This window comes from Corticium candelabrum, chromosome 16 (assembly GCF_963422355.1).
Source record: "Corticium candelabrum chromosome 16, ooCorCand1.1, whole genome shotgun sequence".
Taxonomy (NCBI): domain Eukaryota; kingdom Metazoa; phylum Porifera; class Homoscleromorpha; order Homosclerophorida; family Plakinidae; genus Corticium; species Corticium candelabrum.
The window spans coordinates 97288-111482 of NC_085100.1; the positions used below are offsets into that span (position 1 = coordinate 97288).

The 14195-nt window shown below is 41.4% G+C and overlaps 3 protein-coding genes across 3 annotated transcripts; 1 reads left to right on the forward strand and 2 right to left on the reverse strand.

Annotated features, from left to right (window-relative positions):
- Nucleotides 1-186: 186 nt before the first annotated feature.
- Nucleotides 187-8846, reverse strand: LOC134192380 (chondroitin sulfate proteoglycan 4-like). Its single transcript, XM_062661120.1, has 2 exons — nt 8631-8846; nt 187-8530 (listed from the first exon to the last, which is right to left on the reverse strand). Exons 1-2 carry the CDS (start codon nt 8719-8721, stop codon nt 288-290), a joined length of 8334 nt encoding a protein of 2777 aa, XP_062517104.1. The 5' UTR covers nt 8722-8846; the 3' UTR covers nt 187-287.
- A 350-nt stretch (nt 8847-9196) lies between these two features.
- On the reverse strand, nt 9197-11452 carry LOC134191714 (actin nucleation-promoting factor WASL-like). The gene is made up of 6 exons (XM_062660326.1): nt 11210-11452; nt 11017-11154; nt 10436-10863; nt 9717-10380; nt 9510-9618; nt 9197-9456 (listed from the first exon to the last, which is right to left on the reverse strand). Exons 1-6 carry the CDS (start codon nt 11303-11305, stop codon nt 9401-9403), a joined length of 1491 nt encoding a protein of 496 aa, XP_062516310.1. The 5' UTR covers nt 11306-11452; the 3' UTR covers nt 9197-9400.
- Nucleotides 11453-13628: 2176 nt separating this feature from the next.
- Nucleotides 13629-14108, forward strand: LOC134192382 (RNA polymerase II transcriptional coactivator-like). The gene is made up of 3 exons (XM_062661121.1): nt 13629-13753; nt 13822-13899; nt 13965-14108. Exons 1-3 carry the CDS (start codon nt 13676-13678, stop codon nt 14106-14108), a joined length of 300 nt encoding a protein of 99 aa, XP_062517105.1. The 5' UTR covers nt 13629-13675.
- Nucleotides 14109-14195: the final 87 nt, after the last annotated feature.

Genomic DNA, 14195 nt, shown 5'->3' on the forward strand with positions numbered 1-14195 from the left:
ACCTTCTGTGCTGCTCGTTCTTGAGCTTCCTTCATTTTCTCTAACATTCTCTTCTTCCTCAGAGCTTCATAGTGTATAGCAGTAGCCATAGCTGCAGCACACAAAAAACGATGCTTGTTCTTGCGACAACTGGGTTTGTTGTCAGGTTGATACGTCCTACCACGTGACCTGAATCACGTGACTGTTCATTTTTTATTAACTAATGTATTATATGCAACACTACGTAACGAATACAATGCAGTCATTCTGTTTACATGAAGTTTCTCTAATGGCCTAAATCAACCAATTCAAACCCAATATTCATTTCCATGTAACTTTGGATCACCAGGATGAGCCTTTACAATTTCTGTTCCTTCCCATTCTGTTTCCCCCTCTGTATTCACTACCTCTGCACCATCCTTCTTTACTTCATTTACAATTGCTCTTCGCTTGTGTCTAGACCGTTTCACATTGGTCTGACCAGTAGATGCATCCTCATGTGCTTCTTCATCAGTATCATAGTCCGTAGATTCAACACCCGGATCTGTGTTGATATCATTGTGACTCTGTGAAACGCCGGTGGCTCTGCTGCCATTGGCTGTAGACTCGTGCCCATTTCTTGTTTGACCATCAGATGTGGAGTCCGGTGTCTCAGTCTGGTTTGTCTGTTTCTGGTGTCGATATTTATGAAACCCAATGACACCTAGAATGACAGCAATCATGACAAAGAGAATAACAATAATTGGTATCGCCACTGTAGCTGCTCCATCTCCACTGCTGGAAGCAGCACCTGGATCTACTGCAAGATTTGAATCATCAGACCCACTACTACTAGTAGGATCTTCTGTGCCATTATATAGGGTAGTACTGACAATCGATGGTTGACTAATGCGATTCACATATTGTCTGGTAGTTGAATGAGTAGTTGGTGTTGATGTCACTATCATGGCATCCGTAGATGTAGCTGTAAGCATGTTAGTAGGTGGGAGTGTCAAGTGAATAGCAATAGGAAGAACTCCTCGTGCAGGTTGGACAAGGACTTGTGCATGACTGTCAACAGACAACTCGAATCCAACACGATCATAAACAGTAATATTAGAGTCAGTTGCATTGACAGTAGAGATATACTCAATGTTTCCTTTGATGACATCTTGATGTCGAAATACTCGAATACCTTGCACTTTCTTCAAAGAAATATTGCCATGTAATGGTGGCTGAACAATTGTAAACAGAGGGTTACTGTCTGTAACATGTGCAAGGTAGGAAGCATTCAATACGTCCAGTAAGATTACAGCAAAATGTCCAGCATAAGACTGAAGTTGATCAACATAAATTACTGGTTTTACTTCAACCTCTAAGGTGATGTTGATTGTTTTCTGTTGTTTGTACATGACTGTAACAACAAATACATCACCAGGTACACTCTTGTTCTCCTGTGTGTATGAAACTTGTTTATTGTCCAAATCTACTTGTGTAAAATTATCTTGTCTTTGATTTCGAATGGACAAATAGCCAAATTTTGGTTGCAATGATACAACATAGCTAATATACTCAATACGTCCATTTGATTTTACACTCAAATGATGAGATGAGATGTTCACACTAAAAATACCTTGCTCCAGCTCGACAGCAGACAAATTCACCACATCCACAAACAGAGGAGAAATGGTGATTGGAAATGGCTGTACCAACGGCTCATGTTTGCCATCAGAAATCTTTAGAATCACACTTGCAGTCAAGATATTCGTGTCATCGTGTATAAACTCAATCCTTCCTTTGTTGATATCATCTTGAGAAAATCGTGTGACAGTTTGATCCGGATAGTCAGAATTTTGAAGTGCAATGTTCATTGACTGATGGACAAGTTCATATATGATTTTGGCATCACTGGTGTCCTCATCAACAGTCAATAACTCGTCACGTGTGACAACCTGGCTCATCCCTCGCACTATAGTCAATCCTTTCTTTCTCATAATATGAAATTTTTTATTATCCACAGGACTGATAGAGATGTTGAACCATTCACTGACTAATGAAACAATACCATCTCCAATGACCAGTGAGAAGAGAAATGAATCTCGCACAGTCTCACTGCCATTGTGCTTGTATTTCACTTGGCCTGTGTTGATCTCAGCTTGTGTAAACGACATCATTTCCATTCCTGGAGCACTTGTCTTTACCAACATTCCGTGTTTTGGTGCAACAGTCACATTGTAAACAATTCGTAGCAACGTCGATGCATTTACATTTAATGCAGCAACTTCGGCTGCTACGTTTGTGGCATCCAATAAGTCACTAGTTATAAGGCCAATATTTCCCTCTAAGATTTTAAGAACATTGTTGGATGCAAGACGACTACCAGGAGTGTGCTTTAGAAGAATGTGGATTGGGAATAGCTGATTAATAAGTGGCTCTGTAAAATTCATGGAAACATTAAATAGAAAATGGTCATCTGGCTGCCATGAAAACAGGTCAGTGTGTTTGTATCCAACCCGACCAGACATGACGTCAGCCATAGTGAATACAGAAATAGGATGATGCGGAGGTATAGTGCTGACTACTACACCTCGTAATAGATCAGAAGGCTTCAATATAAACAAAATAGTCCGTGTTGAATTTATATCATTAGATACAACCGACAAATTGTACCATGTGATGGGTGTGACTTTCCCAGGCAAAGCACTAATGCCAGTCAATCGATCAATCTTCAATTCCAAGGGAGTAGCTACAATTCCAAACACATCTTCTATGACAGTTTTCCCATCAGACACCTCAAACCGAAATCCTCCAGCATTATCGCCTTCATGTTGAAACAACACACGACTTTCTTCCAAGTCTAGCTGAGTAAATGTGTTCACCTCATTGCTTATGTTTGTAGACAGCATAAGGTAGCCATTTGTTGGCTTCTGTGTCACTGAGTAAACAATACCATTAGAATCTGTGTCACCATCGCTGTAGCTCAATTCATTTGTTGTTATAGTAGTCACGTCATTTGCCCACATTTTGAGCTGCTCGTTAACTACCACTACTGGTCGTTGATCATTGACTGGAATTACAGATACATTAATTCTCACCAAATCACTCTTCTTCATGCCTTCTGACCCAACAACAACAAATGAGTCATTGAAATATTCTTCACCACTATGCTCATACCTAACCAGTCCCAAACTCATGTCATGTGTATAAAATATGAACATGTTCTTCCCATCTGACGTCATATCTGTTTGACCATCTTTATGCATTAGCTCTAATACCCCATGTGTTGGTGCAGTCACCAGCACAAACTTCAGGTTGTGATTTCTCAAATGAACATTTGTAGGAAGCAACTGGTTCTCAGAAAGTTGTGTGCTGCCACCTTCCTTAACAATAAGTGGTTCAGATGTAAAGACAATGTGGAGAGAAATAATTGTTATAAACAAGTTCAAACTTCGCACATTGTGACCATCAGAGACAGACAAACTCAATCCATCACGACTGCTAGAGCCACCTCTATGTTGGTATACAATGAAACTTGAATTTATGTCTCTTTGAGTAAATGATGTGATAGGCTGAAAAGAACCACTTGATGAGACTCGCACAAGCTGACCTGCAACTGGAGGACGAATGACTGACAAAACAATCTGATCATCACCCTGTTCTGAGTCTGAGACTAGCAAAAAATTGTTTGTCAAAGTTGCATTGCCCCCTTCTTCCACACTGAAAGGACTGGGAGTGGAAACAACGGGTGCCTGATCAATTCTAATTGCAAAATCAAAATTGACAGGAGTGACAGTACAAAATGAAATTGTGAGACTAAATTTGTCTTCCCGGTTATTGCTGCCATCATGCTGAAACACGAGTTCTTTATTATCGACATTCTGTTGAGTAAACTCTGTAGTGTCATTGCTGGATAACAATAACCTCCCATGCCTAGGTGGTGATGTCACAAGATAAACAATATCTAACGCACTGATGTTAACATTGACTGTCACAGTAAGGTTGCTACTGGAAATAGTGCTCTTTTGTCCTCTAAACAGCACAATGCCTGTGTTTCCAACCTCAATATTAACAAGTTGCACATTGATATCAAGAAACACAAAATCTCGATGTAACCCATCTGAGACAAACAATGACTTCTTGTCTTTCAATTTTGTCCCACTGTGAACATAAAAAATAAGGCCAGCAGACACATCACCTTGAGTAAATTTTGATATTCCTTTGCTCCATTCTCCTTTCTTCACAAGTCGTGTCTCTCGTGAGAGACCACCAACCACTTGATACTTCAACATGGTGTTGTCATTTTCATTGTCATCATCCACAAACAGCAAATTGTTTTCAGTTATAGCAACACATCCATATTGATATACATTTAATGGACTGACATTTAAAAGTCTAGGAGGGTTGTCATTGACTAGAACAACACTAATATTGAAAATCCCAGTAAAACGTAGCCTGCCTGACTCATCTGTTATATTGAATACAAATCCATCAGTTGAGGACTCAGAGTGATCATGTCTGTATGTTACATCTCCTGCTTCCAGTTGAGATACAGAGACCGTGTGAACAGTCAGTGAATGATTATTACTTGCGATAAGACGTCCATGTGAAGGACCTTGAGAGACTCTGATAACTAGTGGCTCATTAGAAAAGGACTCAATCTGAATCAAGTCCCTCGTAATCAACTTAAAACTTCCTTCTTGTAGTTGCAAGCCTCGAATCGTTACATTCAGCTGTGTAGAGTAGATGACAATCAGGAACTCAATTCCTGATCGATTGTATCTGCCATTTGAGACAGTGAGATATACATGATCCAGAGAAGCTTGACCACCAGTATGAAAATAGTTCAACCTTTTTCTGTTGACATCTGCTTGGGAAAACAGTAAAATCGACAAATGTGGCTGACTATGTGTAAACAGATGACCATAACTAGGTCCAGACTCAACATAATATGTAATCTGTGTTGCAACTGTGTTCAACAAATCTGACACTTTCAGCTCATTCTTTGTAATCAGAGCCTCTTCATTTTCTGCAACATTCAATCCCTTGTTCACAACAACAAATGGTACTGGTCGAGGTATGATCTTGACAAAAAGAGTAAAGTTTGTCCATGACGCTCCAATAGATACTTGAAATGTAACTAAGTCGTTGGTTGCTTGGGTGTTTTTGTCATTCAAGAAATATTTAATCAGCCCATCATCAACATCAGATTGACTAAACAACTGGATTTGTCTGTGCGGTTTCAGTTTGTTTGCAAGATAGCCATAATGTGGTGGCACCTTCATGGCAAATATCACAGCTTTGTTCTGTTTCTTATCATTTGTTTCAGCCATCAAATGTGATTGTGTGATTCTTGCATTTACAGAGCGTTTTGCATCCACCACAACTGGTTTGCCTCGTGGAGACATAACATCTAGAGTGAGAGGAACTGCCTTGACAGAAAATATGTTGTCAGAAGTCACATAATTACCATCTGTTACCTTGAAAGTACATTGCCAAGTCAGAGATTGAGATCTCGTGTGAGTAAACAGTACATTGTTGTCATCAATATCCTGCTGTGTAAAAGAAGAAATAGGCTTACTCTGAACTGTTTTCAGAGACCAAAATCCATTAGCATCAGCAGTATTGACAAAGATAGTCAGATTTTCAGAAGAAGTGTCTCCATCTTTGATGTAAAGGTATTTGTGTGTTACTGTGTGACTGGAGCCTTCTAGTAACTGCAGCTCCTTGTTATGAACAATCTCAGGTTTCTGATCATTTACTGGAAATATGTTGATATTAACCCTCATCAATGACATCATTCTCTCCTGTTCCAGCTCATCACGCAATGAGCTAGTCGCTTGAACACGAAAAGTAAAGAAGTCTTTGACAGTCTCAGAGTTGTCATGGCTGTAAAGCAGCCGACCACGTCTTATGTCTTCTGCTGTTAATGTGTTTGCTGATTGCCTCCGTCCATTGCGTCTAATCATAACCAACTGTCCGTGCTTTGTCTGATTCACAATCTCAATAATCAAGTCAACAGGAAATGTGACCAAAGGGTCAACTGTAACATTCATGTGATTTTGATCAATAACAGTTGTCTGTCCCTCCTGAACACTAACGGACGAGACGTAAATGCGAATGAGACCAAGAGAAATAGACACACGAACTGTATAGATGTTAGAGTGAGACAAGCCAATCCAGGCTTGCAACCGGAACTGATCTGTTGCCTCAAATTTATCAGTGCGATGTATGTAGCTTATATGACCCATCCTGACTGCAGACAGAGGAAAAGTTTCTCCAAGCCTTAATCTCTTCCCTTTAATAGACAATGTCCCATGATGTGGCTCACTAACAACCTGAAATTGAGTCTCAACATTAAACAACTGCTTCTCCGTAGCATCCACAGTCACTTCAACACTTGAACTACTTATTACAAGAGATGCTCCTTGACTCACAGTCAATGAGGAAACTCTAAGAGTCACATTCACAACAATGATGCCAATTGCAAATCGAAACACCAACTGGTCACGTCCATCAGTCACTCGTAATGTGAGCACAAGTGCTGATCTATCTGTGACATTAGTGTGATGAAACACCAACTTCTTGTTATTAATTTGATCTTGTGTGAACCCTGAAAGTGGCACATTTGGTTGATCCACCAACTCCAGTTGACCTTCAGTCTGCCTCCCACTAAGGACTTCAAACCCAATTTCACTGGGATGGTTATCAGGATCAGTAACTAGCAAATCAGATGATGTGATATGACTCCTTGTTCCAGACAATACAGTTAAACGAACATTGCCTTTTGGATGAACCAATACCAGATCATCATTGATTGGATTGACAGTAATGTTCAGAGAAAACGATTTAGTTTGGTTAAGAAACGTGATGCTAAACATTAAAATACTATATAAAGTTTCTGACCCATCATGTTTGTACACAATTTGTCTGTCCAGCAAACTGCGATACGAAAAATTTTGGACCACATCATTGTTTTGTTCAAGTTGTCCATGCAAGAATTCATTTTCTTGATTCAAAACAATGCTGTTCGCCTGTTCTCTGACCCATTTATCACTGCGACTGCTGACAGCTATGTGAAGTGATGAACCATCCAATACAATACGTTCACCTTCTTGTACATTCAAATCTCCCGTCTCTACAAACAATGTATCAACTGATGCTTCTGCTATTGCCACATTTGTCACCTGTACAATACCACTGGTCAACGTTGTCCCAGTTGTCTTCATCTTTTCAGTCATGTGTACATACTCAGTTATAGACGAGTGTTGAGTAGATTTGGATGTTGTTTGAAGTGTTGGAAAATTTTCTAGACTAGTTAGGCTTTGACCACTTCCCTCTGGTCTGCTTTGGCTGCAGCTAGCATTCTTGTAGCGGCAAACACAATCATACGAAGTGTCACCACCTCTTTCAATACAAGTCTCTCCCATTTTGCAGGGCTTCAACAAACAAGGAGAAACATTTTTACAGCCAAGTGAGACACCACGAGAGTTCCTTTCTTCACGTGGATTTACTTCCACATTATTCAGTGTGAGAGATCGTAGACATCCACTGAATGATCCTCCATCTGTTTGTCTGGTTGAAACCATTCCTTTCATTATTGCCTCCTGTCGAACTTCACGCCTAATTCCACCAACAAAAAGGGCCCCAGCAACATCAAGAGTTCCTCTTCGTCCAAATATCTTCGTGTAATTCGAATACTTGCCAACCTTGATCTTTACCTTGATGCTTGACACCACAAGATCAACAGTGTGCCACTGCCAGTTGTTCAATTTCTTACCTACAAACAGCTCAACTGTTGCGTTATGTCCATAATCTATACCAAGTCTCAATCTACCATTCACTAACTCCAAACCAATATAATCTGGATACCTATATCTTCCTCCATTAAACAGGAGAAGTCCATAAGGCTGAACGGTGCGAAATTCAAATGTCAAATGACCTCCAAATCGAACACCCCACTTGTGATATGAAGAATAAGCTTCCGGTAGAACATAGGACTGTGCAATGGGAGAAGCACTAAACACCTTTTCATCACATTGTCCCCAGCCTATTCCACTTGCCTCAACACTTCCCCTGTCGCTAGTAAGTCTATTCTTTGGAGGCTCCAATACACTGTGTCCGTTGAATGTCGCATTCGCAATACAGCCATGGAAATAATGACCAACAGTACTGAAGCTGAGACTTGGCTTCCTGAAATCAGCTATCCCGCCAACAAATATCGCTTTGTCAATCTCTAACGTTCCGGAAAGTTGAGGTTTGATTTTCAAAATTTCAACTAATTTACCATCAACATGTAGTTTCAGTTTCGAATTTATTCTCTCAACATTCACGTTGTGCCATTTACCATTACTGTACTGTTCCTCTGTCGCGTTTATTTTAAATTTTCTGTTTCGAAGTGACAACGTAACGATTATCCGGGATTCTTTCAGCTCTACAATCACGTGATCGCTTGTCCCTTCAGCCACAACAATCACACCGTCAGATTTCCGACTTACAAATTCGACGCTCAGTTGAGTCTCCTTATGCACGTCAGTGACAGGATATTCGACATAACCGAATCCTCTGAGAGAAACTAGAAAAATACAATTTATCATATCAGCTATCTGAACCCAAAACAGCGCCACAAACGCGACCCCCCGCATGCAAACAACTTCACGAGACTTGAAAAAAACCTTTATGATCTTGAGCTGGTGTCGAATACAGACATATGAAAGAGATGAGCAGAAAGAACTCCGTTTTTCTCACACTCGTTCTCGCTGTCATTCTGTCAATCGAGCGATCGACGAACAAGCGAGCTGGCTGTCTGACTACAATTGAACAGTAGTATACAGCGCAGTGCAATTGAAAAATGAGGAAGTAAAGCTTTGGATAAAGGCAAAATAGTAGAAATAGAACAACTAATGTCACCCTGTCCGATCTGACTGCCCGCTGTCTAAACAATTCACACCCACATTTCAGACTCGCGCATTTGCCCGTATGTATAAATAAAACAGATCAAGTTTCCTCGGTATGTATTGCAAGTGTTCACTGTACAATTAATACTTTGAGTCAAACGAAATTCATTGACTTGTGACAATGAGACAGGCTCTAACATTTCCTATTGATATCTATTAGGACCAGTAGAGTGCACTCCGTTTGCTGTACAATCAAGCATGCAAGGTAGAATGTCAACGCGCATTCTACATTTTGATCCAAGCGGACCTACTAATAACATTTTAACTGAAATCATGAGAAGATGTTGATGTCACAAATATGTAATTCATGAGAAGTTTACAATACACAACAGACGATCTACCAACCAACTATAATAGTGTAATGTACTATACACAATACACACCAACAAGTCACTTTACCCTTGTACATGCAGCCAAACAATAATATTTGAGTTCAATGCTGTCCAAGGTTGTCCACTGTAACTGTGGCAATAATTAGAAAATGTTACTTAGTCATCCCACTCATCACTGTCGTCATCTTCATCGTAATCTTCTTCTTCTTCATCTGGAAACACAAACATACAACGAAGAAACTGCAATTGTACACCACTTCCTTACCAGACACTTGTATTACTCGTGATCTGTCCTGTAAAGCACGAGCAAGAGCTCCAGCCATTCCACCTAACTCTGGTTCGGGAGGAGGAGACCCTTTGTCGCTTTCAGATACCTACAACAAAACAACAATCATTTATATATGCACCTATTTATCTAACAATTAGAACAAGTGAAGTTCCAAATTTCAATTATTGATTCTATTAGACTCACTCGTTTGAGATTGGTTCCCTTTCTGATTGCTTCCAGCAAGCCACCACGTGAGTCCCCTGACCCACTGTCTTCATTTTGTTGCACTGGTTTCAATGACTTCCCTTGATGAATCTGAGATAGTAAGTCACCTCGACCACCACCAGTTGGTGAAGGAGGAGTAGGTGGCCCACCTAAAGGTGGTGAAAAACGCCCAGGTGGAGGCGGAGGTGGTGGAGCCCCAATTCCAGGCGGTGGTGGTGCAGGTGGTGGTGCAGGCGCACTAGTAGGTGGAGGTGGAGCTGCTCCTCGAGATGGAGGTGGAGGAGCTTGTCCACGGGCTGGTGGAGGAGGAGGAGGCGGCACACCATGTGCACCACTTGCACCACGAGATGGAGGAGGAGGAGCTCGGTTTCTGCCACCTTTGTGTGCAGGAGGAGCAGGAGCTGCACCACGTGTTGTTGCATGTGGTGGTGGCGGCGGTGCTGGTGCTTGCTGCTTGAGCTGCTTGGCTGCAACCTCAATGCCTCCTTGTTTTTCAACAAAATCGTAAATGAACTGAGCTGTCTCTTTATCTTGCAGCTGCTCCTTTGTAACACCAACTGCACTGAAAAGAGTCGACCATTCAGGATCAAGGTTGTTCAAATCAAAACCTTTTTCTGGGTCAAACCCAACATGCTGAACATGACTATAACAACTAACTTCACACAGTTGTATCTTCCAATCATTACAATGTAACTTACACAAAGTTGCTAGGGCCTGAAATGTCACTCTTTGATATTCTTTTTCGATTACCTTTCCCTGCTCTTACTGTACCCTTGTCATTCTTGACCTTTACATTAGCAGGAATATTTACATGCTGCGTTCCTCCTCCAGTCATTGCAGCCGGTGGTGGTGCACTAGCTCGATGTTGTGCAGGAGGAGGAGGAGGAGCAGAACCAGTACCCACTGAAGGAGCAGCAGGAGCCTTCTTTGGCACACGGTTAGCTTTCTTCTGTTGGTATGCTTTAATCTTTACCTGCACGGCCTCCTTAAAATGAGACGCCTCTCCAGGATCTCCAAAGTTAATGCCAACCGTGTACTTGTCACCAGCAAAACTGTGGAAATGTGGCTTGGGAGTTTTATATTCAAATTGTTCAAAGAGTTCTTGATCATATACAACTGCTCGACTCTACACACAAAACAAATTAAATGTGTGTGGTGTGGTGGTGTGTGTGTGTGTGTGTGTGTGTGTGTGTGTGTGTGTGTGTGTGTGTGTGTGTGTGTGTGTGTGTGTGTGTGTGTGTGTGTGTGTGTGTGTGTGTGTGTGTGCGGGTATTCTTACTGTGATGTCCACCATCCTAATGAAATACGACTTCTTCCCATTGTCCTTCACAAAACATAAAACACCCGTGCGATGTTTAGTCCACTTCCTAGGATCTGGATGTGCGATATACAGCTGCGCAACAGTCGTGGAGAGTGACTGAAAAGACGACATATCAACAAGGAGACCACCAGTACCCTAATGGGATCCTTACAACTGATTTGTTGCCCAAAACATTAAAGGCTGCGTCGTTTTCATTTCCACGAAGTAGGTTGGACGAATGAGACTGAGTTTTCTGGGGTCTCGACATTCTGCTCGGTAACAATGACGTCAACCTGATATTTTATGTGGCACAAAACGTCACATCTACCGCACGCTAAATGACATCAGTTCTATTGTAGAAAGTGTACAGACACTATTTTATCTAAACCTAAGCAAAGAATCTTGTCACTGGTAAATAGACTATTTTTTCTTGTCTTTGGCATCTTGGTTTACTTTCTTCTGTTCTGCCTGCCTCTGTTTCTCACGCAGACGTTCAGCGTCTCTAGATAAAAAAAACATGAATAAAGAAAGGTCGCTTGTCAGTACAAGCACGCCTACACAAACTAACATCTACAAATGACAGTATACTGTGTAACATGCTACTGTATACTATCGATATTACAACCTTACGCAATAAATTGTTGAATTATGGTATAAACCATTGACATGTCTAGCAGACAAAACTTAACGCATAAACACCTGCATCACTTGGTTATACGTGCTGCTGTGCATTCAGGTGTGTCTGTTTGGTCGACTCCTCGTTTGGAAGCCCATGTGCAGTTTGCTAGCTCCTCTACTCTTCCAATGCGGCCAACAGACAACTAGCACAGCTATTAAATTACGCTATTTCTATAAATGAAAATGTAACACATTTGCTATGGCTTCCCTATCCAAAGCTAAATTTGGGAATACATCCTGCAAGGTCTATGCAGGTGTTGCATGATCCGGGCCACCGACATTTGCTGTGGCTGTAGAGAAATATGGAACTATCTTGTAACAGCAAGTTCACTTCTGCTCATATACTATAGGGCAATGACTAGAGTACTTATACCATGCAATGTAACTGCTACCTCACCTCTCTAGTTCTGAAAAAGGCAATACCTGTCTAGGCGCGGATCCAGGATTTTTGAAGAGGGGGTTGCAAATTTTGATAGACCACGCCTACTTCAGTCAACGCATTTGTATTGTTAGAGGTGCAAATGACCCAGGCTTCTTACAGCTTAACTAAAGTAAGTGGCAACAACTATGGCACATATCTCTAGCAATGTGTCATGTTATAAACTCCCTAAATCATCAAAACTGTCTAACAGAATCTAACTGCATCATGCATAGACTACTGCTAAATAAATGTTAAGTAAACTATGGTGCAACTATGTCTCTTTCAAACAAAGACTGTATGAACAATCTATGTGGATGATTTTGTACAAACTTCGTCTGCTGGTACCCGGTCTTTGTAATGCATGGCGATAACTGATAGGTGTACGTGCAAGATGCTCCTCTGCCATGGTAGACCTTGCTTAATTAAGTCTTCAGTCTCCTCAGTAGAAAAAATGACCTTTCTGCTTCTGCACTTGTGATAGGCAGTGTACATGCTATCGATAGCAGACAATGAACATTCGGGTAAAACCGAGAGTCATAGGCTCCCAAGGCCAGGAGAAGGTTAATTAATTGTTGGGTATGGCCTTCTTGCACTCTTGCTCTCTTTTCCTTGCTTCTTGCATTTCCTGGTATTTGCTTTGCCTACTGACTGCCACCTTCTCACTTCAACTCCTAGAGACTTCGGGAATGGAAGATCGGCTTTCCATTGGGTCAACGTCGGAACGAACCAGAAGGGCAAGCACTAAACACAACAATGCTCAGACATTATCTTGCTCACCATTAGATTGTTCGCGCATCTAAAAAGCAGGAAGTATAGGAGGGGTATCGCAACGGATCGTTTGTAGTGCTCAATCGAACTCTGACTACTAGTAGGTGTATTGCTCCGGTTTTGCTGTAAGTTCGTTTTTCTTGAAACAGATTCAATGGATCCAATCCTGTCTGCGAGTCACAGAATGTCTTGATACCAGATGCCAAAGAGGTTGTATATATCCTGCCTTGTTGCCTTCAATCTTTCAGTTACGTACTGAGTGAACCATTCCCTATGCAACAAAGATATCCTGGTCACGAGTCTGGAGTTTCGCTGCCAGATGTCTCACTTCGTCAAGAATCTGCTTAGTTATTTTTAATTAAATACTGGAAATGAGCACAATGCGGCTTCAAGACATTGTGCTTTAATTCCGAAGCCCACAAAAGGGGGGGTTGCACAACCCCTACCCTAGATCCACCACTGAGCCTGTCCGCCATATCTACACTTATATCCTAGGCCGCGTTACCTGTGTTTTCTCTCTTCCAATGACATGCCCTTGTTGGCGTCGTGAGAAGACGAAGTCTTTCCCTTTCCGCCTTCCTTCTTTGATGCTTTCTGTCTTGCTAAATCTCTCTGATTTCCTCCTAGAGCAGTAACCATCTACTTACCGTTTCACAGAGACTCGAGCTCAGCTTCTTACTGGTCATAATAATCAGCACAACAGACGTCGAGAAGTAAAGACTTCACGCCTCCGAAGAATCGACTTGAGCATGCGCTCTAGGGTTGGCGGAAATGGCTACAACAGTTGGCAAGAAGAAGAAAGTGACGAGCTCTGAGTTCGTCTCAAGCGATGAAGACAGAGACACGGATGTTCGACGGTTTTTGTGAGCTTTAAATTGCATAGTTGTCTATGCATGTTCTCTTTCTTGTTCATGTAGCAAGAGCCACTGAAGAAGAAGAAGAAAACAAAGGCAGAAAGCAGCAAGAAAACAGGAAAACCACAGTTGGAGTTTGATGTTAGCAGACAGTTGAGACATTGATGATCAGTGTGCTAGTTATTGAAATTATTGAATTATTTTAGTTGGATAAGAAACGCAGAGTGACAATATCAAGTTTTAAAGGACAGTGGAGGGTTGATATCAGAGAGTTCTATGAGGATGACGGGCAGCTGAAGCCAGGAAGGAAAGGCAAGATACAATTTTCATCTCAACAATATAATGAATGAATACACACACACACACACACACACACACACACACACACACACACACACACACACACACACACACACACACACACACACACACACACA